The sequence below is a fragment of the Zeus faber genome, assembly GCF_960531495.2.
Source record: "Zeus faber genome assembly, chromosome: 12".
Taxonomy (NCBI): domain Eukaryota; kingdom Metazoa; phylum Chordata; class Actinopteri; order Zeiformes; family Zeidae; genus Zeus; species Zeus faber.
The window spans coordinates 24,019,534-24,045,350 of NC_137196.1; the positions used below are offsets into that span (position 1 = coordinate 24,019,534).

General features: G+C 42.9%; 1 protein-coding gene across 1 annotated transcript in view; it reads right to left on the reverse strand.

Annotated features, from left to right (window-relative positions):
* The window catches only part of LOC307238618 (sodium channel protein type 2 subunit alpha-like), a gene marked incomplete at its 5' end in the record, with an annotated part of 41,644 nt that overhangs the window by 13,688 nt on the left and 2,139 nt on the right, over positions 1-25,817 (reverse strand). The window contains 15 exons of the mRNA XM_080011679.1: positions 2,252-2,650; positions 5,526-5,882; positions 6,476-6,649; positions 7,231-7,469; positions 8,363-8,492; positions 9,309-9,680; positions 9,868-10,044; positions 11,262-11,459; positions 11,989-12,130; positions 18,189-18,252; positions 18,614-18,856; positions 19,457-19,548; positions 20,484-20,612; positions 21,766-21,846; positions 23,799-23,929. Of these exons, the coding sequence (XP_079867805.1) occupies positions 2,252-2,650; positions 5,526-5,882; positions 6,476-6,649; positions 7,231-7,469; positions 8,363-8,492; positions 9,309-9,680; positions 9,868-10,044; positions 11,262-11,459; positions 11,989-12,130; positions 18,189-18,252; positions 18,614-18,856; positions 19,457-19,548; positions 20,484-20,612; positions 21,766-21,846; positions 23,799-23,929 (2,928 nt within the window). The remainder of the gene's footprint in view (positions 1-2,251; positions 2,651-5,525; positions 5,883-6,475; positions 6,650-7,230; positions 7,470-8,362; positions 8,493-9,308; positions 9,681-9,867; positions 10,045-11,261; positions 11,460-11,988; positions 12,131-18,188; positions 18,253-18,613; positions 18,857-19,456; positions 19,549-20,483; positions 20,613-21,765; positions 21,847-23,798; positions 23,930-25,817) is intronic.

The window sequence follows — 25,817 nt, forward strand, 5'->3', positions numbered from 1 at the left end:
CCTATTAAATAAAATAAAAAAATAATAATAAAAAAATAAAATAAAAAAACAAAATAATAATAATAATAATAATAATAATTATTATTATTATTATTATTATTATGATAATAAAGTCTAAATATAATTTACAGATCGCTGGAAACTCTGGACGTGGCACCCCGTGGTTGTTAGCGCCGGTGCTTGTGAATTGGACGCATTTTGCAACGATGGCTTATTTGCATAGAAAGGGGCCAATTTTGCACCAAATGTATGAATAATAAATTTAAATACGGGGGCATAGAACGTCATGTCATGTGGCAAATGCGGTCTCCCCATTCCAGAAGAGCAGGACTCATTATTTACACGTAAAGTATTTACACAAAAAGCTTTGCTAAATTAAGTCCCATAGCAACGGAAAGCCACGGGGAACGGGACGCAACAGGACAGTCCCTTGACTCAGTTGTGTTTAAAAATGTTGTTTTCATACATACAAACAAGTGAAAATAACTAGATCTATGATAAAAAAGACAGGCACGGGAGCGCGCACCTGGTGCACCCCTGTCTGGACGAGGAATGAAAAAAACCTCAAATTCTCAGAGTTAGGTTTATTTTTTCATTTTCCATACAAGTGAGAAACTAAGTAAACAAAAATAAATCTAAATCTTTCTCTATGAGACGATATTATATATTGCTATGTTAAAATCACAAGATTTGCATATAGAGCAGCAGGCATGTACGGGGGGTGGGGGGGTGGTGCCCGAGCACCTGCCTCTTTGCCCCTTGATGCCCCATGGACCCCGTGGTGCCCTTTTTATCAGGTGCATTTTTTATTTTATTTTTTTTATGGGCATGGAGGTAGCAGGTTGTCTGGCCTAGATCTGTTTATCCATGAGGAACGTGTCCTCAGTGCACCTGCGATGTGGGGACAGCGGAGATCACGGGCGTCCCGATGCGCACCATCGTGGGCGCCCTTGATCTTCCCTCCGCCGCGAAATGCCTGGAACCGGAGCTGGGGGTTCATGTTCCTTTTAAAAAAATAATAAAATGTTGAGCACCTGCCCCTTTCAACGTCTCTGCACCGGCCTGTAGATTGGGGAAGCGAGAGCCGATCACCAGTGGTTACTCGACAGCTCTGAGTGGAGAGGGGCCCCTTTCTCTCTCCCCCTCTCCCTCTCCCCCTCTCTCCCTCGCTCCCCCGCTCCCTCTCTCCCCCTCTCCCTCTCTCCCTCTCTCTTTCTCACCCTCTCCACTCCAGTTTCGGAACACGGTAAACTGCACTTACACCGCTTCAATGCTCAGATCTTCCCTGGCAGGTAAAAAAATAAAATAAATAAATGTCCGTCATCAATGTCAAAGATTTACAATTTAATCGCAAATCTGCCCAAGCCTAAATCATGCGTCCCGAACTGCGCTGCCAGGCAAATAGGATCTCAGTGCGCCGGTGCTATTTGCAAATGAGCCGCATTGCAAAAAAATGTCCAATTCCCAAACACTGGCGGTAATAGCCACACGCAGTTAAGAGTGTCTGCAGAGAGTTGATGGTAACTGAAGTGCATTTGTAAGGGGTGTCGCGCTCAGACTCTCCAGTAATCTGTAAATGTTTTTTTGACATTATTATTATCATTATTATTACCGTCATGGCATCCGAAAGGTAGCGATGCTGAACAGTTTTGGGGCCGTGCAAAAAGAAAAAAATACGCCTGTGTTTCGAGAACACACCAGGCCTCCGGAGCCAGGCCGCTGAACCTGAAAGGGCACGGCACGGGCCCGCACTGAAAAAAATATATTTAGTGAACTGTCATAATTTTACATTTTAATATTAAGATTCAGAGAGAACTAGAATTTCTTAAGTAAAAATGTTAATATATACACATTTTATTCACGTAATAAATGAACTGTGAAGGAAGAGAAAGTTTTATTTTAGATGTACTTATGCTATTTCAATGTTTAGTATAGTCACTGAACATAAACCTAAAAATAACAAGTACATTTTAATCAAAATATATGGTGTGTTTGAATCCGCGCATCTCCGCGATCAGACGCAGAACAAGGGCGAAATGCACCCGGCAGCAAAACTTTATGGGCGTGTTTGCGCTGTGATGTCATCAGCGCAATATCTCTTGTGAACCGGACGCTGAGATGAGGCGGACGGTGGGCGCAATAGATGCACGACTCAAAGTTCTATCAGCGGCCGCAATTCATTTCTTGGTGAATTCGCCCCTGAGTCAGGTATCCATGAGGCAGAAAGTGCAGGGAGGAGGAATCTCACCGGCTTGTTTTCTTCGTCCTCCGATGATTCGGAAAGCTCCTCCTCCTCGACGAACTCCACATCGGACTCCCCCGGCGCGATGGGAACGATGACGGTCAGATTGGGGTTGGTCATGTAGCTGTCCTCCTCGGGCACGACGTACTTCTCACCGTAACACCCGAAGACGCCGCCGTTGCTCTCCACGTGGTTGGCAACCAGCTTGATGACCTGGTCAACTTCTTCGGCCTTGCCTCGGCCCTTCCTGTTGCAGAGCTCCACCAGGTGCGTGGTGAGCCAGGTCACGCCCGAGTGGATGCGGGCGACGGCGATCTGGATGTTGTTCAGATCGCCGTCCTCGTCCGGGGCCGAGAGGTTGTCCGAGCTGAAGGAGCTGAGCAGCAGAGCCAGAAAGAGGTTCAGCACCTGGGGAGGGTTAGAACCACGCAATACATATGGGTTGAAAATATACCGATAGACTATTTTACTGTGATAGGTCAGAAAGGTTTCAGAAAAACTAAAGAAATAACAAAAAAATGCCTTTTCCCTCTATATAGAGGAACCAATGTAAAACACTGTCTGGTTTTGTTTTTATTCATACCTTATCTCTTACTGCAATTAATGACATTATATACTGAATATTATATGGGAAATTAGATAGTATTGTTTGTTTGCATGGTTAATTATTCCAATGCCCTCCAGGCCGACCTGGAAGGCTTCGGTCCCCCATTGTGGCCCCTTCTCAAGGTTTCTTCCATTCATTCCCAAAGTTTTTTTCTGACCTTGACAGAGGTTGACCCTCGTCGAAAAGGGAAGCCGGTGCAGCCCATTAGGACAGAACTGTGATAGGGGGGGGTTTATAAATAAACTAAACTTGACTTGATGATCCAACACACGAGTGCCTTTCCATCAAACCTTTTCAAGCACCCTTCGTAAAAATACACGGACGGGGCGTTTGCCCGGATATAATTCTGAGAGGTGAACCGAGTCGAGCTCAGCCACCGGAGGCACAATGCAGACATCATGTCCCGGTATGTTCTGACAACACCGGAGAATCCCGTCTTGCAAATGCAGGAGGATTTGACCCGGGCAAATCCAGATCAGGTACATATGGCTTCAAGATCCAGGCCTTGAGGGCCGGTGGTTACAGATGTCCCATTCCCAAGGCATCTTTCCACCGGCTTATATCGCGGGGGCATTGAGCGTACCTTTGCACTAGGTGTGCGTATGTACGTGTGTGCGTGTGTCCGTGTGTGTATGTGTGTGTGTGTGTGTGTGTCTGTGTGCGTGAGTGAGTGCGTGCGTGCGCTGTGCACAGTTGGTAGGGATCATCTCCGGGGCAGGCCCCGGAGCCAGTCCGAGATGGGGAGCATGAGCAGGTGATTAGTGATGAATGCCCTTCGACCTTCTCGCCCCGAAGCATCCTGGATAATCCCCGGGATAAACAGCTTTCACATGATTCATGCGCGGAGGGAGGTCTCTATCTATAAAAGTCCATAAGGAGCGCTGCTGTCATTTGTTCTTTTTTTTTTTTTTTTTACTAATAAGGCAACACAGTAAGAGTAATGGTCTGCATTATGGTAATTACACTGCCAGAGCGGGGAGTTGATATAAAAAGTTTTTGTTGAAGATGGATTGAAAAGGTAAATACTATATTTAATACCGCTATCATGCGAACAGATGTTTGATAATAATAATTTAAAAAAGGGTGAATATACTGTAGCGGTCTACGGAGCATTCTCATTTCATCACTCACAAAAAGGGTTTTGAGGGCGTTTTAAGGGCGAGTTTGCAACAGTTGACAGACAGATATATTTCAGATTGTGGGATTAACGTGGGAAAACCAGTGTTTTAATGGCAAAGGGAACAGAGGGCACGGAGGGAACGGGCGTTTGATCCACGTCCAACCTCGAGCTCCGCACGCAGAGCCGCGCTCTTTTCCAGGGTTTCGAAACAATAACATGACGGAGCCGACTCGACCGCCAGGCGGACCTCTGCATATTACGCTGTTTTAATATGCACTCATCATGGTCTGTACGGCGGAAAGCCGGTCCCTGTTTGAAACCCAGTCCCCTCCCTCGTTTGGACCTCGGTTACACCAAAGGTTAATGGTTCTGCCAAAATGGCCTTCAACCTCTTTTTACCTCAGAGACTCCCCAAATCAAACCTGATTCCTGCATTTCACCACAGGGATCAATAATTCCATCTGAGACCTGACTATTTAAACACCATTTTTTCTCAGTGTATTTTTTATATTGTATTACGTATTACTTTGTTCTATTTTTGTGGGAGAAAGAGGTTTTTAGGGCATGGAACATATTATAACATTGTGTTCTGATTTATATTTTAACTCTCAAATGTGCATTCCCGGGCCAATATTTGACTGTTAGTCGACATAAATCATCCAGATTTCTGGGGACCCCAGTTTGGAAATCACTGTTGTACATGATAGAGAAAAGCGTAAAAGTTGAAGTTGAACACTTGAAGAAATGTTCATGCTGTATTATACTACCTGTATTACAGATAATATAACAGAACATCGATGAGTTCGTTACTGCTGCTGTCTGGGATTCTGGGAAAATAATCTACTCTCATGAAACCGTAGCTTCCGGAACACAGCTGGACGATAAAGCACCGTATGGAAGCACCGACCGGTATATCTTATGGTGCCAACAGAGCGGTGAGGTGGAATAAACGTTTTTTTTATTTTTTATGCCAAGCCATGAAACGGAAGCTTTGTTTGAACATCAACGCCGCGCTCCCTTCAAATGTTTAGGGCGCCGCTCAGAACACACGGCGTCATTAACTGGTCTTTCGGCGGTACGCGGGCCAACGATTCCTTCATTGGATAGAGCATTAAACCCTGCAGGGGGTCGAGCAGTAGTGAAGCCACTCCGGCCCGGTGGGAATACTTATTGCGACTGCTGTTTGCATGGCGCCTGACGCGGCATTTTCTCAGTTCCTAGTATGTCGGTGTAGACCTTAAAGGGAAAACGCCGCCAGTAGCTATAGCAAATCAAATACTTTATCATACGGGAGTGCAGAATGAAGCCATGAAGCGCCAAGCGGGGCCCCATCATCATATTTTTAAGTCTCCGGTTCTCATTGGAGCAATGTAATCCCCGATTACACATGACATCATCATTTGGACCCGACCGCTGCCACAGTTTTCCGCCCTGACATGCCACGGTCGCCAATCTCCATCGACAGACACCGAATATATATCTTCGGATCGAGTCCCGTTAAGTACGGCGGGGGTAAATGAAATTACATAGAGGGGCCGGCGTAAGTGTGGACTCACCACGAGGTTCCCTATGACCATGACCAGCATGAAGACCAGGATGCACAGGGGCTGCCCGGCCACCTCCATGCAGTCCCACATGGTCTCGATCCACTCGCCGCACAGCACCCGGAACACGATGAGGAAGGAGTGGAAGAAGTCCTTCATGTGCCAGCGGGGCAGCTGACAGTCCATGGAGATCTTGCACACGCAGTCCTGGTAGTTCTTGCCAAACAGCTGCATGCCCACCACCGCGAAGATGAAGACGATGATGGCCAGCACCAGCGTCAGGTTGCCCAGGGCGCCGACCGAGTTCCCGATGATCTTGATGAGCGTGTTGAGCGTGGGCCAGGACTTGGCCAGCTTGAAGACTCGCAACTGACAAAGGGGGGAAAAGGTGAAAAAACAAGTCCGTGTTGGAATTCAATTTCACGGTTGGAATGGTGTTGGGATCTACGGAAACTTTTCAAATGTTTTTTGACACGTTAGGCTTGAATTTCACATATTTTTATGCATTGTTCAAGCACCTCCCGGATCCTTTGCCCAAAGGCTTCCGTCTGTTGCCACACTGATAATATACAGTACCGCAGGTTTAATCAACGAGAGACGTATCTCACACACAATGATATTTAGATCCAGGGCAACGTAATTTGAAAGGAAACGGGAGATGAAATGCATAGAATCACATCCGCAAGTCGCCCACTCCTTTAATCTCGGTGATAGTGATGATACAACGCAATTTAGATAATGGAAGGGCAGATTAGTTGTCCCCGAGTTCAACAAAGTGCCGGTTGCCGGGTCAAAGTTTCTCCTTTCTCCGTGTAAATAATCGCTCTGCGATACACGCCGCTCGTCTCATGCCCGTTTGGCGAAATCCCGCCGCGATTAACGAGGACGCCGCAACGGAAAAGGGACATCTTAAATGCGGGGCTGGGGGAGGGGGACGGTGAATACCAACGGTTTTCCATTACCAGCCGGAATGAGCGCAGGACAGACAACCCCTCCACGTTGGAGAGCCCCAGCTCCATCAGACTGAGGCAGACGATGATGCCGTCAAAGATGTTCCAGCCCTGTTGGAAGTAATAGTACGGGTCCAGCGCGATCACCTTCAGCACCATCTCCGCCGTGAAGATCCCGGTGAACACCTGCAAGGGACATAGGGAAGAGAAGAGAGGAGCGCTTTTACCTGCGTTTAATCCTGGAGGACCCTGCCCACAGCTGATGGAAGCCTTGTTAACTGTTACATTTTCTCGCGTCCTAATGTCCTGTGCACCGAAAAGGTGTATTGAAAACTAGAAAAAAATAAATAAAAAGGGAGGGTTCTCAGCTTTACCAGTCCTCGCCTAAATAAATACTCACTCACTAATTCATCCTTCACAACTGCAAAAGCTATACAATCCAAATTACTTATTTGTAAATCACAAAGGCTGCGATGATACTGTCATGTCTGACAATAGTATTTTTCTTTATACTAAATGAGTGTTGCTGTACTCATGTCATGTTATTATCTGTTTTAGAGACAAGTAGCCTGACACGTCATCTGAGCGACGTGTTCTTTTGTCGTGAGACAGGCCCTGTGTGGTTTTACTGCACTCGAATGACACTCTGAGTCCACTCCACCCGCCCGACACTATCTGAGCACTTTGCAGAAAAAAGAGATTGCAAACTGCGCGTCCCCGGCAACCCGCCGAGCCGCAGGCCCCCATGACGTCAACACCCCTCTCACCAGATTGCCCACCGACAGCATCCCATTAAACTCGTCGGTCATGGGGTAGTGCTCCAAGGCCATGAAGAGGGTGTTTAGGACGATGCAGATGGTGATGCCCAGGTCCAGGAAGGGGTCCATCACCATGAACTTCACCCACTCCTTCAGCTTCAACCACCACGGCCAGCAGTCCCAGATCAGGTACTTCTTGGCAAACGTGTACCAGCACGGGTGGCACTTTTGCCTCGACTCCTCCAACTCTGCGACGAGAGACCAGAACGTGTGTGTGAAGGCAGCAAAAAAAGAAAAGCCTCGTTGACTTTATTTTCGAACCGAACATCAGTCTGCGCTGGCTCCATTTAAAAAACGTTTTTTTTTTTTTTAACTATGATGATGATGATGCATGTTCTCTAAGATACGATAAACCTTTATTAGTCCCACAACGGGGAAATTGACATTGTTACAGCAGCAAAAAAGGGGACAGCAGGAAATAGAGAGAATATAAGGGTAAGCACTATTAACAATATAAATATATAGAAAAAACACCATAAATAGGAATCAGAGTACTAAGCGTATTGGACATATTTTAACACATTGCACATCAGGGATTGTACTTTTTCATTTTTTTTTTTTTATAAAAATCACACGCGTGAATGAGGATTTAAAGGCGGGGGGCCCTTGGGGAAGTACCTTCCTCATATAGCATTGGTTGTTCATTAGTGACTGTGTAAAATTAAGTTCGATTTTTTGCAACATCTGGGTTGACCCTCATTAACAATCAGGTGATAAGAAATAACCTATAAAGGAGCCCAAAACGAAAGAAGAAGATCTACACTTTGACTCCTGTCTAGGATCTAACACAGGATCCACAATCACTCAGACCACTAGGTTAAGCCGTCTCCTGTACTCTATACTCAATACAGACTGTAATTACTCTTTTTCTAACCTTTGGGATTTGTTTTTAAACAGAGCCATTCCAGACCAGTGTGTGGCATGAAACAGAGGGGGATCTAGCAGCAAAACACTGATTGAGATCGGAATATGAGGACACTTGGTGTTGTGGGTGGTGTGGGTGCAAAAAAGGCATTCATTCAATCAGAGGGGATTAAGAGACCCTCAGTAAGTAACCTCTGACCTCTTATTTGATTCTCACCATCCAGGGCATCGCTGAAGAAGCTGACGGAACTCAGCCCCCTATTCCTGTGCACTGGGCCAGGCTCCGTCACCGTAGGGGACGGCTGGGGAGCGGGCCTGAGCGCCGTCTCCAACGCAGGGGAGCACTCCTGGGACGCGAGCGGCGGGGAAAAACACGCGCATGCACGCACGCACGCACGCACGCACGCACACACACAAACACACACACACACACACACACACACACACACACACACACACACACACACACACACACACACACACACACACACACACACACACACACACACACACACACAGGTGATTTAAAGGTGGGGCCCTTGGGGAAGTACCTTCCTCATATAGCGTTGGTTGTTAGTTAGTAACTGTGTAAAAAGAAGTCCAATCTTTGCAACATCCAGGTTTACCCTCATCTTTGCTCGGTCACTTCCTTTTCCCGAAAGTACAGTGGGCCTTCTTTTGACCGATTGATTTGTTTTGTTTTTTTGGTCGCATGAGGTGCTGGGGATATCTGTTAATTTGTCATCTGCTTTTTTCATGCTGCATCCTTTGTGTGAATGTTCATCCATATCGATAGTTTCCTGACCAAACGTAGCTATGCCGGTTTATCAAATTCACCGAGGCTGCACTTGTTGTTCATGCCTGATCAGTTCTTTCTTGAAAAGGCGGACCCCGCCACCAACGGTGGGAACAGCAGATAGAGGAGTGCATGCATAATGAAAATACAGTGAGTGCCTCTTTCTTGCTGTAGTGGCAGCTCGAAAAATATGGGACAAATATCAAATATAGGATTGTTTTTAACAATATCATTTTATGGATCACCACTTTAACATGACATTTTGAGGCCTGAGTGTCTGTGAATGTGTTTGTGTTTGTGTGCGTGTGCGGGAAAGTCTGAAAACAGCACGGTGCTTTCGTCACGCATTTCTGCGCGTGGCCCTCACCGTGTCCTCCTTGACCTTCTCCATGCTGTACGCGGGCATGGAGGTGGGGGTGAGCAGGCCCACGGCGGTGACTCCGTTCTGGTCCAGCGAGATGTTGAGTCGCCCGTTGATGTTGAGGCTGGGCGTGAAGACCTGGGAGCAGTGGCTCCGCACGCTGCCTGTCCGCCTCTTCCAGGGCGTCACCGTGGAGTTGGCCCGGCTCCTCATTGCCTCGCCGTAGATGCTGTACTCGTCGTCCCCGAAGTCGGCCTCAGAGTTGTTGCGTTGCCGGAACGAACTGAATATGCTGGCCTGGCTCCCCCGCCGGGTACTGAGCGGGTGGGAGGACAGGGTGGCCAGCAGCGGGTGCACGGGCAGGGGAGACAGAGGAGGCTGGGGAGACAGAGAGGGGTTCCTATTAGGGGGCGCCTCGATGCTGGTGCCGGGCATCGGACCGATACCGGGTTAAAATAGGGCGATCTGGGAACACCGCCGATGCCAGAACAACGCCGTTCAAGAAAACCTGACTCTCCTAGTTTTTGACACGTCTGATCCAATGACAGGGTTTTAAGCACCGTACCATCGGCTCGTCCAGCGGATCTAACTCCTCCGCGTCCTCCGCCGTCTCCTCCGAGAGCGTCCGGTGCGATCGCCTCCGCCTGCTGCTCCGCCGCGTGCTTCCCCCTTTCTGGCAGAACGGGGACAACTCTGGGCCGAGGATCGAGTCCGTCTCCTGTGCTTGTTTTTTTGCCGCCAACTTCAGGGGGTGAGAAAAAAAAATCTTTTGAAGGACATGTTTGCTATTTTTCTAACGCCCGGCCCTGAAATGTCTATTCCCATCAGTTTTACCTCATGACAGCACGGACGAAGCTTTACTATTGAGATAATGACCACTCTGTCGCAGCGTCTCACCAAGGCTAAATGTGTATTTTTTTCAAGTTGTAAACCACTTTTTGCAATTGCCAAAGTAAATCCATACATTGCTCCGGCAGGCTGCCACCAGGAAGATACACAACTTCTTATGGGCCCTCACACAGGACTCTAAACTCTATTGGTGTGTATTGCTTGTGCTGCACAGAATCTGCGGCGAGCAAAGCGCAGGCGCCAAAGTATCACAGGGTGGCACGGCAGACCGTGACGCAATCCCTGCCGGGCCAATAGGAACAAGAGGTGAATTAGACAGGAAGCACTTGTGCAATATGGAGGAGAAGCTGATCTTAGTGGTGTCCCAATTCCCCAAGACAACACGTCCTTACGGGTTTTATCGGGGCCTTGGAAGGAAATCCCTGTCATGGAAACAGGTTTCCTACCAAGGGGGCAAACCAGGTGTGTGTTTAAATGGAGTGAAGATACAGTATATGAGACATATGATATATTATATGAGTTATGGCCAATAAATATCACCTACAAGACATGATAATGTAATATTTCATACCAGCCAACTGAACTGAAAAACTTAATACCATAATCAATATTCCTGTTAAAAGTAGTGTCAGCAGTCTAATTTTCATAATAATTTTTTCTTTTACTTTAATAACATATAAGATAGTAACGCTGCCCGCTCCCTCGATTACAACCCTGCTAAAGGCCTAGCAACCAAAAGCGTGCATGCGTGCACTACATTGAGCGCAGCCAAAAGAGCTGATTTGCAAAAAATGCGAAAGTCAAAAAAACTGGAAAAAAACGTTGGCACTGCAGAGCGGTAGAAGAAGAAGAGTTGAGCTGGGTTGTGCTATGAACAGTTATAAATGATGATAAACATTAACGATAAACACTTTAATGAGGCCTGGGTTGAAAAATAGCGATTCAATCCTGTAAGCACTCCGACACACACACACACACACACACACACACACACACACACACACACACACACACACACACACACACACACACACACACACACATACACACACACACACACACGGAAGTAGTTAGTTAAGGTTATTAAAAAGCTGAAATGCCTACAGCTACCCGTTGCTCTCTGCGGAGGTGCTCCATGGCCATCTGGAACTCCCTCTCTTTCTGCCAGGCCTCCGCGATGGTCGCCTGGTTCTGCTCCTCGTAGGCCATGGCCACCACGGCCAGGATCAGGTTGACCAGGTAGAAAGAGCCCAGGAAGATGACCAGCACGAAAAACACCATGTAGGTCTTCCCTGCTGAACGCAGGGTCTGAAAGGGAGGCCATACGTCACTATGGAGAACTTCACATCTTAAGCAGGTTTATTAAAAAAAACCCGCTGTAGAGTATTGTTATACATTAATTATGTATAAATAACATAATTTCTAAAATAAAGAGAATATTGATTAATATATCCTGAACATAAATATATGACACCTATTTTGGCAACAGCTCTGAATAACGTCAGCTGAAATATATTAACTATTGGTGATTTTTAGTATCGATGACAGAAAAGGTTTCATTATCTTAGAAATATTTTGAATTGAGTAGGATATCATTATAGGTGACATTATTGTCCTTATGACAGCTACTGATGAAAAGTAAAGATTTTATTAAATTCATGTCAATTTGTATTGATTATATAGGCATCACATGTCCAAAACAAATATTTACAATTTTACAGAAAAATCATAGTTTTTATTTAAATCATAATTTATTAATCTTTCGCACATATGACCGTTATCTTTTGAAATGGGAACAAACAACCAACTTGTGGGGAAAGTGTGAAAAAAATTGCACCTGGTGAAAGAGTTTCTCCCAGTAGTCCTGTGTCATAAGTCGGAAAAGACCCAAAAAAGCCCAGCCAAAGCTGTCAAAACTGGTATAACCATAGTTGGGATTCCTTCCGACTCTTAAGCAGTCGAATCCATCTGGACACTTCCTGCAACACACAAACAGACGGAGCGTTTATTCCAGTCAAAAATAGAGCGGAGGAGGAGCAGGGGGGGGGTCGAAAGATTATTACAGCAGAGGGATTCAAAACAAAAGTCCGGGCAACAACAGGAGCAGCTGGGCGCAACGCAGCTCTGATAAACACAATGCTACTTTGTCGGGGGTTAAAAACCATCTCCAGTATCTACATGTGGAGAGACGAGTGGATGAGCGAGCGCACGCACGGGTGCCGCCGCCGCCATTTCCACCGAAGAGGGCACTCGAAATTTGTCCCATGAGCTCTCAAATGCACCGCAGCGAGAGGGATTACGCCGAGCCAGATGGATGGATATCAGGTTGCAGGTTAAAAAAATAAATACATTTCAGCTTTACGTGGGCATTGTGGCATTACGGCAAATATTTCAGGGCGGCAGCTGAGAGCCCGCCGCGCTGCCACGTCGATGTGGAAGCAGAATAATTTGGTAATGGCAGGCAAACAGCTGGGCGGGAGAAGACCAGTCGGGGAACAGCTGCGGCGCTCGCCGGCAGCCAGTCAGTCGGCAAATCATCAAGCGGGGGGTTATCCACTCCACCCTTACAGCTGGTCATGCAGTAAGTTAACCGGCCCACCGGCTCGTCAGCCAGTTACAGCCGAGATGACGGGTCGTAAGACGGTGATTTGGGTTTTGTTCGCTCGTGAGCTGAGGAGTCGACGGTCGGGCACGCACACATCTGTTATTATCCATAATATTATTATGAATAATATAAATATTTATTTATATTATTCATGTTCTTTTTCTTTAGCACTGACAACACACACAGAGAGGTATGCACACACACCTACACATACACACACACACCCCAACAATTACACATATTGTACACGCACGCACGCACGCACACACACGCACACACAGACACACACACGCACACACACACACACTCTAGGCATCACGCCGCATGCAACTCATAATTCTTGACACAGGAACATAGGAAATGGAAATTGAACAGTGCGACACAAATGTGCGTGTCTAACATGTGTGCCGCTCGTCTGGTTTTTGGCGAGCTGGAGGTGGAAGGGACGGGTCAACTTTTGGCTTAATCCGATAATAGTTGTTATAATATGTTAAATACATAAAATATGGAATCTGCTTCACAATTTTAACCTTCTGAATGAATAGAAATAGAGAGGACTGTGATTCCACTTTGACATATCTGATAAAGTTCAGTTGTGAAAGGTATTCATTATTGGTATATGGATCTGTGGTCATTTTAAAGGTCAAGGGTCAAGATCAGTCTAACTTGAGGTCACAAAATCATCAGAAACAAACACCTCTCCTGCTTCCGGAAACTCAAAATAACAGAAGGCATTTTATTTTGTTCTGCTGTGGCTGATAATGAAATTAACTATTCAATTTGCTCAACGGTGCCCTATTCAGTACTGTTTCAGTACAATATACACAAGGACAAACTGCCAGAACAATTGAAAGCGAGTGGTTTCTACGGTAACTGACCACCCCTCTGAGCCGTCTGACTGTGGGGTCGTCCTCCTCCTGGACAGAGAATGACAGCTGTGAAAAATGAGCCCAATCACCTTATTATAAAGAAATCTTCTTACATTTCAATTTCTATATCTTTTATATCGTCTCTAAAAAAAGATCAGGAAACCTCGCTTTACTTAATTTATTCCCGAGCTTTCAGAATTGTTTCGGCATAATCTTTTAATATTATCCACAGGAGCGTATTGCTGCCATGCCCCAAACATAAAAACGGATCGGTATCACGTTACAACCTGAAAGATTTGTGTTTAGTTATGTTTAAGATATTTTTCACTTTAAAACAAGATATTTTCACGTTATTACGAAATACAAACGTATCACGTTATGACTTCAGTACATACTATTTATCATGTTATAACATGAAATGTTTGAAGTTATAACGTGATAAATAGTATATAGTTATAATATGATAAATAGTATATAATTATAATATGATAAATAGTATATCGTTATAATATGACCAATAGTATATAGCTATAACATGATAAATAGTATATAGTTATAAGGCGATAAGGGTCCATGCATAAAGTGTAATTCATCTGCAGTTGTTCAGGTTGCATAATGAACAACGCCCTTTTTGAATTTATATATTCATCAACTTATGAATAATTACAGTATATTCATAAGTTTTATATCACGTTCATAAGTTATTGCTATAACTTAAAAAGTTTAACGTTATAACGTCATAAATAGTATAAAGTTATAACAAGAAAAGTTTCTTGTTATAACGTGATAAGTTTGTATTTCATAATAACGTGAAAATATCTTGTTATAACAATAAACTTTTCACAGTATAATGTGATACTGTTCGGTTGTTATTTTTCTGCCGTGGCAGCAACACACTTTTGCCATTATCTAATGTCTTTTCGTCCAATTTCAAAAAACGCTGAATTCATGTTTGGCATGTTAAAATAGGAGCACATGACGATGCCTCTGAAATCTCTGACAGAGAATTGATTTCTAAATCTCGCCACCTCCCATTAAAGCACTGACTGGATCGGTGCCAAACAACATCTCCACCGTGCTCTGGCGATAGGAGCCATCGGGAGCTGTCAAAGCCTCGTGGAGGGAGCGCTCAATTAACTGTCCCCGGGGAGAACGCGACACTTGGCGAAGCTGCTTTCAGTTACCATGTACCATAAATAGTGGAACAACTTTCCCGATAACCCGAAATGTCAGCCGAAAATAACTGTGACAACTTTCAAAAGTGGACCCGAAACATTTCTGCTCTCTCTGGCCTTTAAACTGAACTCTCTGTCTTCAATTTTGATTTTTAGTTTTTATGGGTTATGCTGTTATGGTTCGTGAGTATGTGCAGGTTTTTTTTTTTCATCCCTTTAAAGTCCCTATCAAACATAGCAGAGCACATTCAGTGGCACAGGCAGAAATTGGATTTTGGATGGGTCAGTACAAAATTGGGGGGGCCATCTTTTCCCAGGAAAAAAACGACTTCTCAAAACTCAGAAGTAGAAAATATATCAAACTTAGGGTTTAGGTGGACTGGGGGTTCAGGGGGGGACTAGGGGCTCAGTGGAGACTGGGGGTTCAGTGGGAGATCAGTGGGGACTGGGGGATCAGTGGGGACTAGGGCCTCAGGAGGACTGGGGGTTCAGTGGGGCCTGGGGGTTCAGTGGGGCCTGGGGATTTAGTAGGGACTCGGGGTTCGGGGGGGGCTGGGGGTTCGGGGAGACTTGGGGTTCAGGGGGGACTGGGGGTTCAAGGGGGGGCTGGGGGTTTGGGGGGACTGGGGGTTCAGGGGGACTGGGGGTTCAAGGGGGACTGGGGATTCAGGAGATGTGGGTTCAGTGAGGACTGGGGGATCAGTGGGGATATATTGAGGCCTCATGAGGGTCTGTCCTGCTGACATTCTCCTCTGGACAGGTTCTGATGACCCTCTTTTTCCACACCTAAAGAATTGAAGATGTCAGATGTGGCATAAACGGTGTAATCCATCTCTTCCATGAATTTAGATATTTTATTCACTTTCTATTTTTGCACTTTTTTATTTTTGTTATTTTTTTGTTATGTGTATTTCATGCAAAGCACACTGAGTCTTGCATGTGAATGAAATGTGCTGTATAATATGCTATTGCCCTTCATTTGCCTCTATATAGGCTTACATACAGACAATTTTAGATATCCATATGAAAGTCCATATGAAAGTATTGGAGAGTAGAATATGTGTTTCATAACATTTTTCAATTACCTCTGTTTGTAGGGATTGTCTTTGAGGCATATATGCTCTTTGTGTGGGAAGAAATTATTAAAGAGAACATCTTTCAAATGCAAAGGGATATTTGTCTTTAATCCCAAATCATTTTCACCCGTAAGACATGGGGGCAGAGCGACTGTGTACTAAACTGGGAGAGGGCCCAAGTTGAAGCCGCCCGTACAACAGTAAAGGTCAGACATCAGTCATTATCCTTGATGCATACTGCCTTGAAGATGGGAAAGGGGAAAATTAGGTAAAGTACAAGGATAAGTAATAATACCCAAACTGGTCCATTACAAAGCAAGAAAAAAAAAAGGCAAAATAGTAGAAAATTCATGACAGACTGATTTTCCAACATTTTTCGTCAAAATAATCTATCACAGATGTTGGTCACAAACTGAAATTGTCATTTGAATGTGTGAACGCGGGGCACAAGTGTGTGTGTGTGTGTGTGTGTGTGTGTGTGTGTGTGTGTGTGTGTGTGTGTGTGTGTGAGCGTGTGTGTGTGTGTGAGAGTGTATGTGCACAAGCATGTGAGCCTATGTGTGTGTGTGTGTGTGTGTGTGTGTGTGTGTGTGTTTGCGTGTGTGTGATAATGTATCCAAAGGTTTAATTTGGAAATCTACTCAGGGATTACTTGTTGGAATACACTCAAAAGATTAAGCATCCTCTATGTTTTACGTCCTCCCTTCTGACCTGCTTAATATCTTGTCTCTAGCCTAAAAAAAACCAAAAAAAAAAAAACGGACAAATCTAAAACGTCACAGGAGCTAAACACAGTCCTGTTCATTTTGCAGAGAAAAAAACCCAACCCAAAACAAGATAACAACGTGGGAAATACTTTCACCGGGAACCATTACATTATAGCATCACACTTCAGGAAACCTCTTTATCTCGCATTTTTGTCGACTTGATAATAACACGCACACACAACACAAATAACGAATCCTTGGCCGCCGCAGAGCAGCCTTCAAATTACACCAAAAAAAAGAAGGACTAATCCTCATCGTTCTTTATTGTCCAAACAGCCATTATCAAAGCCATTAGAGACTCGAAAAAAAAAAACCTGAGCAGATTAAAAGTGTCTTAGTTGTGCATGAAACCAGATGTGGGTATGAGAGTGGGTATCTTTCAGGGCATTTCAAAAGGCAGCAACGCAGGGCCGAATTTTGGAAAAACAAAGACCAAGCTTCATAAAATAAAAACGTACTTTAACCGGTGCAAGTAATACTAAGAAACTGTAGTAAGCTGTAGAAGCAGCTGGATAAGCAGACGCTGAGCGGGAGTCGTTCCCAAACTGAAGAGCCTCTTTTCTCTCTCACTGGAGCACAAATGATTGAAACGGGTTTCGGGAGGTTCAACGGTTCAATTTCAGTTTTTCGTTTTTTTTTTTCCTTTTGGGGCCGTATACAAGCTCAAACTGTTCGAAATTGTCAAAAATGTTTCCTGGGTAATATACATTTTTACCCCTTATTTTTCAAATAATTATTCCCGATTAACCCAACCACGTTGTGGAAGAGGCATTTGTTGAAACGGCAGGATTTCGATTTCACACAGATGGGTATTTAGTTCATTATAGCCCTTGACCGGAGGCCTGGCAGGGGCAGAGTCATCCTGCTGTGGTTGTTTCAAACGCATTTAGATTTATAGGATTAACCAGAGCGGAGGCCGAGTGGTGAAATTTGGACGGTTTGAAGCTGCGCCTTTGATCGGAAACAATCGCCGGATAAATCTTGTAGGTGTGGTTGAAAAAAACTATCTTACGTGAAATGTGATGTCAAACTAATTTAGACACTTATTGACATTTATTGCATGAATTGGGTTTGTCGGCCATTCATAATAATACAACTTCATCAAACAATATTTCAAATAAAATGGTGAGTTTGATGTCAACTCTAGGTCGAAGGATAAAATTCCTCAGGATACTGTATATCAGCCGTACTCTTGGAATGCAGCATTCCAATCCTCTCATCCAAACAATAACACAACAACCTCCCGGAGTGGTCGGTGATCCGATCCGGTTCGCTGCACCGTGTCAACGATCAAAAAAACCTAAACACGGACCCTCCAGCTGCTCTCTGACCGTCTGCGTACGCCGGGGGCTCCGGTGGAAGCGGAGTGATAAACCGCACCACGGGGTCTGTGCCACACGGGTTGCTGTGTTGTTTGTCACTGCACATGCCCATTATGCAGGCGGCAGACATAGGATCAGACCCCATCCCATGATCAACATTGTTACATAATGGTCTATGCAGGACGCTCAGTCATACAGTGGAGAGGAAAGGAGGTTGACTTACCCTGCATCGCTTCCATATCCACATATTAAGGCATCCTTTGCTCCTTCCACTTTGTAGAAATTATCTGAGGAAAATAATAGAAAAAACAGACGGATGAGATTCTTATTCAAATTATTATTATTATTATGATTGATAATAATAATTATTATTATATTATATTATATTATATTATATTATTAGAATTATTACATATTATTGTTATTGTTATTATTATTATTATTATTATTATTAATAATAATGATAATAATAATAATAATAATAATAATAATAATAATAATATAAAGATCTGTTATGATTATGATAATACAGTAATAATCATCATAATACAAAAAACATTTCCTGAATTCAAAATATAAGTTTGTAGTTCATTGCACTCATAAGGTTCACAGTGTACAGGGTGAGCTGATGAGTGACCCTGGACGGACCTTCATTGGTGAGGAAGTCCATCCTGGAGCTCCAGCTCCTGTTGTTGCAGGTGAAACTGTCGCTGGGGTCGAAGGAGGAGTTGACACAGTGCGCCAGGCTGCGGATGCACTTCTGCCGCAGGATGCCCATGAAGAGCTGCAAGCCGATGAGCGCAAACACGCTCAGGCAGAAGACGGTCAGGATCATCACGTCTGCCAGCTTCTTCACCGACTGGATGAGGGCCCCAACGATGGTCTTGAGGCCTGGAAGGAGAAAGGATCGCGGGTCGGTGACAAATCTTTGCCTGTAGAATTCAAATCCCCGGGTTAGGTTTGGGAAAAACGGGGCAAAGGTCGCTTTCTAAATAGAAAACCCAGAGGTCATCCTTCTTTTAAAAAAATGTACTCAAATAATGGGGGGAAATTAGGGAAATAGAGTATGGGCAATTTATTTTTATTCCAAGGTGGTGTGCAAGGCAATTTGGAATATCTCCAGGGGATAGACTGGAAGGTCAGATGTTTCCGAACATTATTCTACGTGACAGAAACAATCCCACGGCAATTATCTGAGCAGTGTGTCCTGTTGGTGATGTCATAAAAGTGGCCCCACCCTCCACTGTCACGCCCTTCAGTCAGTTCTACTATATTCTCTCTATTCTGCTATACTGTCATATCAAAAGCAGAATATTTTAATGTGTTTATATGATTCAGTGTGAGCAGTTTCAACAATTTTCCGGTCATGATGTCATCTGATATCATCGAATGATGCAATTTTATGGAATTTATATGAAATTTCACTGGAGTCAAGCGCCAACGGACTGCATTAAAGCTGTCGTACATGTGGACCACTTTGACGTGATTTACCTGGGATGACGGAGATGGTTTTCAACGCTCGCAGGACTCTGAAAGTTCTTAATGCGGAGACATTGCCAAGGTCTACAAACTCGGTCACATATCTGGGAACAGAACACGGGAATAAAAGTCATATTGTCTCTTAGGGTATCCACAAAAAAAAATGCAATTTTGATATGGGAGAGCGAAAGTGGACAGAAGACAGGAGGATGTTTTTAACTTTCTGTTTTCAAGGATGATTGTGCTTGCAAAATAAAGCATCATAAATAGGTCACGGTCTAATCCAGCACCCGCATCATGACACACAGACCTCCGACCCCCACAATGGGATTATAGGTCCTTAAATGATAACTTTCATCTGTTTAAACAATCCCTTGGATGGCCGCTGAACATTGCCCCTCATGCTAAGTAAATATGACTTTCAGAAACAGGTTAATTATCGACCTAAATCAGCATATACTACAGTAGAAACGTGCCACATGTTTAAATTGTATCTTATTAATTCTTGTTGTTTAAATATTACATAATATATCACACTATTAAATTATCACATAAAAAACTTGTTCAACACTCAAATGAGGCTTATATTTAAAACTATTAAAAAACACCCTTTTAATAATTTCTCTTCATATTCAGTATATTATTTATTAATATTTATTATTATTATATTATATTATAATTATTATTATCATCATCATCATCATTATTATTATTATTATTATTATTATTATTATTATTATTAACAAAAATATATATTTATAATTATTATTATTATTATTATTATTATTATTATTATTATTATTATATTACTATGTTTCAAAGGGAACTGAGTCATGAATGTTCCTGATTTAATTCCAGAATTTTTGCTTTGACTCCTGCTTCCCGCTTGAATCCGACCGTCAACGATTCCTTTTTTTAAATTCAAAATCTTTTTTGAACAGCGGCTGAAACTCCCGCATAGTCCAAACCAAAATGTCAAACTCCTGCAACGGAATTTCGCAAAACAAACCGACGAGTGCGTACGGCGGCTTTTACTTACGCCATTACAATGACGGAAAAGTCCAGCCAGTTCCAGGGGTCTCTCAGGAAGGTGAAGGGTCCTATGCAGAATCCCCTCGCTAAAATCTTTATTAGGGACTCGAAGGTGTAGATTCCAGTGAACGTATATCTGAAAATACCAACGGGTGGGACAAGGCTGTGTTAGGAAATCAAAATGTGAAAAATACGATTTGAGAACTCAGGTTTGAATTTGTGGCTAAATTAACATTGTAAACACAAACAACCACAATCACTGAAAAAAAGAAACATTATTACAGCCCAAAAAAATGCATGATAAGATAAAAAGCAGTGCATCACGTGTACGCAATTTCAGCCTCGAGCTTTCTGACTTTGTCGACAGGGATTTCAGACATATTGTGCCATTTCAGATCGACAGACACCGTTTTTAAAATGGGCCCCGTTAATGTCTTTCACTCCAGGTCAAACTGAGGAGATGGAAAAATATTATCTACATTATATGATGTGCACAATACCAACAGCAGACACCAAGTTGTGTTTAAGGTGAATTTTCCAAATCAGAATGACTTTGATAAAACTATTGCGTGTTATGTAACACCATCTATTCATCAATATCATCAATACCATTAAAAAAATTATTGAGTGATTTTGTATTTAAATTTTCCCCCAATTTAAATACATACATTACTGTATAGACCTCAATATACCGAAACATCAGTCGCATTTTTTCAACAGAATTGAATCGCAACGATGTGTTCATCCGTAAACTAGCGTGCTTCAAATTTGCAGAATCAGCAAATATTTCAAATGAAAACGACCACGAAGTTACGCCCAGAAAATGTCTATTTTCCGAGCGCAACTTGAGATTCCTCTCGTTTGAACGGTACATTTTGAAATGATGGCAATGCACGTTGACTCCCATACAATGTGGATGACATGCCAAAGGAAAAAAAGCGAGCCAAAGGCGACGCATGATTTATGGCCGCGGCGACAGGTCGGCCAAAAGCCTGCGTGGCGTTCATGGGCGCACCATAATAACCACCAGTGTTGCAGCTGCTGGTTCACGTAGCGCCACATGCTTGGCTGACACGGCGATGGTGGGTTTCAAAAAGCGGTAAAACACGGCATGCTTGGTGTACTTACGTTTCTAAACACTCCCCGATCGCGGACGACAAAGCAACAAACCCGGCAGAGCTCGGCATTAGATCAAATTGAGCTGCAGTTTTAATGACTGTTGTCCCCCCCCCCACAGAGTAAGCATGTTCTTCAACATTAGAGATGTAAGAGGAAACTTTTCTACTTACTCCAGATACTTGGTCCACGGTGCCGGGTCGGACATCGCCATGAAACAACAGTTGGTCAGAATCGTGCACATTATAAAGAGGCTAAACAACGTGGAGACGCGTTAAGGAATAAATAAGGTGACGGACAGCACTGACGCCCTGACGTGGAAAACAACTCCATGATAACTGCACGTCACACGTCACACCGCATTTTCATCTTTTTCTTTTCTAACACAGGAAAGCATACAAAGACAGGGAAGCATCTGGGATTTCAATTAGAATAATCCTATGAAATCCAACTGTTCTGCGTAGAATGACCGCAAAAGACACCCCCAGGCAAATAAATAAATAAAACAAATAAAACTAAATGGAGATTATGGAAATAGCATCAAGATAAGCAACAGAAAATGAAACAGTGACAAGAAATGTCGCCAGTGATATCATTGTGATAAAGCCTCAGGATCAAGCACGAGGCTCAACGGAATATCGCTCGTCTGCGCTATTTGGGCTCAACTGGCCTTCGAAGTACTTGATTTGGTCAATACAACTGCGTGCCAGACTTTATAATTTCGGATTTTTTTGACGGAGATTGTAATAAAAAAGAAAATTATCGGAGGCTGATATTTTGAGGTAAGATAAGTAATTTTATTAAATAATGAGAAATAATACTGACAGCAAATGTATCTGTGTATATGTATCTTACACTATATGTTGCACGTGCGTACCGGTGCAGTAAAATGACAATTCAGTTGCATTTTAAATTGAATTTGAACCATATTGAAATGAATAACACTAAAATCTAGTTTAATGAAGTCATGAAATGATTCCAACAAGTACATATTGTGCACAATATCACCTGTTGGATTTCTCAGTTCATTAATTATTGGATAACAACGCTTCGTTAACACGTCCGTGGCCTCAAAGTCGCAGCAGACACGCTGCATGCAAAGGACCAGCAGCCCGTCTGAGAAGCAGGCAGCGAACACATGATGTCAAATCTCCTTGCTCTTATTTCATTTCGGAGATTAAAAGGGGGATATCAGGGGATTTGGTTGGCGATGCCAGGGAGGAACATTACAAAGCTGTTTCAAAAATGGGACTATGGAAAAATCCAATAGAAATCCAATAGAATATTATAAATTGGCTTATCTGCCCACGTTGGGGGCGGGGATTGGCTTTTACCACTTTAACCTGGCGTGGAGTTGATGTTTCGGAGGGTTCCTCTCACCAAACGGCCTTGCCAGAATATTGAAGCGAGTCATTAAAGGTGATCAATAAAGTTTTATTTGCCTTATTCATAACTCTATCCTCACAAGAGCCAGGAAAGCTCATACTTTCTAGCATGTGTCACACTATTTTAATGGTTAAACTTAAATGCTGGGTCACAACTTTACTCAACATTGTACTATACATTGTTAATTAATCTACCTATTATTTCCACTTGATTATTTTTTTCTACTTTTTTTTAAATAATATTGATTATTTAGTGATGAATATTTCTATATTGTATAGTGCCTAATATTTAGTTTAAATATATATATATATATATATATATATTGAACTTCCTGTAAGTTACGTACAACTCTTCTTACCGTTTTAGAATTTTTTCATATTTTATATGAATCTTTTATATTATGAGTTACTACTTATTCTTATCAACTACATCCTATACTTCTATTTAGTATGTTCATGATATAAATACAAAACAAAATAAAAAATAAAAATTTAAAATTTAAAAGAAATAAAAAATATTTTTAGGCTTTTTTTCCCAGCAGGAAAAAGGCTTCTGTCATCATAATCATCATCGTGATCTGTCCCTAGTCTTTTCCCAGAAAACTGTCATGAGCCGCTGTTGCATTATCCCTAATTCCATTAATACGACTACCCTTCAACCAACTAATTAAAATGAAAAATAATGTGATGATCTAATCCAAGCAAAGGAAGACCACCACAGCGAGCTTCCCCCAAAAACAATTGCCTCATTATTTCACATAATACAGAGTATGACCAGTTATTACTTCAACTATTCCATGCAGCTGTGGAGCTATGAGAACCAGAAAGGATATGAGTGGACGAGCACTTTCATGGCAATCGTTCTGATGAAGTGAAAAGGAGTAAATATATAAAGCGCAGATGTGGCACTGAATCGGAAGATGGCCTTCCCTTTGTTAAGTACTATAAAAGTCTGTGAACAGAAGAAAAAAAAACATATTAGTCAGAAAATGTAATCTCTTTAAAAACCATCATGAACAACAATTCATATATTCATGTGGATATGCTATATATGTGTGTGAACATCATTAAGGCTGTCAAAGTCAACACCTTATTTTAAAAAAATTATCCACATGCAAATTTTAGAGAGTAATATTTTTCCATCATAATTTCAAATTATTCAACTGTTGCCAAATGCTGAATTGAGGGACAAACCAGACATGGTTGCTCTGGACAGCACAGAAGTTTCATTTAGGAGGATTTAGATGTATATTTAATACAACACAGACAATTCATCTTATTATATAATTATAGAACCCAGAATCGCGACTGTGGCGCCGCCCCTTGCGGCCGCCTGCGCGAGCACCGCGTGTCGATTACGCACATTTGAGTATTTATCGAGCTTATAGAGCTTGTGCGTAATCACCGGGTGTCATGACATTTCTCTGCATATATGTAAGACCGTATGTGTATGTATGTGACAAATAATCTCTTGAACTTGAACTTGAACGGCAGGAGGCTGCTGTGCTCTATACTAGAGTGATGGAGTTACTGTTATGTATGAATATATGGAAGAGTTTTGAGCAAAAGGACAGGCGTGTGGAGAACAGTGGGTGCAACGTTATTGTTATTGACCTATTTAATGATTTTCAGGAGCTTCCATTACTAACCACACCCCTATTTTCCATTTAGTGTAAGAATTAGGGGGAGGAGTTGGCCACCAATGTTCCAGGCAAGTGATGTTTTGTTGTTTTTTTTTAACACCGAACATAGTCATAGTCGGGAGCATCAGCACCAACTGACTTGCTCGATAACCACTTTCTGAATGGGTTCCGATTTCCAATTTCAACTGGAATCTATGAAGGAGCATGTTTTTTCTTTTATTTTTATGTGTCTATTAACATCTGAGTCTCTATATAACCTATATTATTGGATTTTTTTTGCATGTTTTGCATGAAATTTCATGCGATCGAATTTCATGCGATAAAATTGCATGTGATTAAATGTGAGATGAATTTGCCATTAATGAACAGTATACAGTATAGTGTCTCGGCTGTCGATATCATGACTGTTGAGTCCGCGGCGGTGTCTACCATCCGTGTCGACGCTGTCTCCAAGAAAGAGATTCACCATCATCGCCGCGACAAGTGCACAAGCACAGGGCCGGGGGTGATAATGGAAGGCAACTCCAAAGCGGGCTGAACCTTTTCCCAAACAGATGTGGCATTTATTTAAATATTTATCGGCCTCTGGATAATCCTCCCATCCCGCAGCGCATCACATGCCAAAACAAAGAGACCCTGAGAATCACTGCCACGTCCCTTTTTCATCTCTCCATAAGCGCCCCATTAAGGGCCGCGGGCTTGATCTGTTGACTCTGAAAATCAAAACTTGCTAATCCCATTTTCAGAATCTACTAAGAGGTTCTAAAGAGGTACTTTTCACTGTGCCCCATCCCAACAAACTGCACTTTAATGCCACTTGGAAATTTGTAATGTATTATAAAGGAGAACAAAAAAATAAAAAAAAATAAAAGCAAGGGAATTTGAGCTGAAGGTTTGTGTTTGAGCGTCTTGATGTTCCGTCCTTTCAGTGAGTTGAAATAATGAAAAAATACAAAAAGGATACGATTGGGCAAACAAAGCATTAGTCTAGGTTGAGTTATTTAGAGCATCTATACATAAGTATTAAATATATAGGGAGGTTGGCTGCAGTATCCCCCGGTAGATGTTTGATATTGCTTCTGGGAAACAAGGCTTATACAAGCTCCTTAACATTTTGTGTCTGAGACGATGTTGGAAGGCTGTCGACTGGTCGAGCTAAATTCGGTTCATAGTGGTTGAAATAAAGCGGCGTTGTAA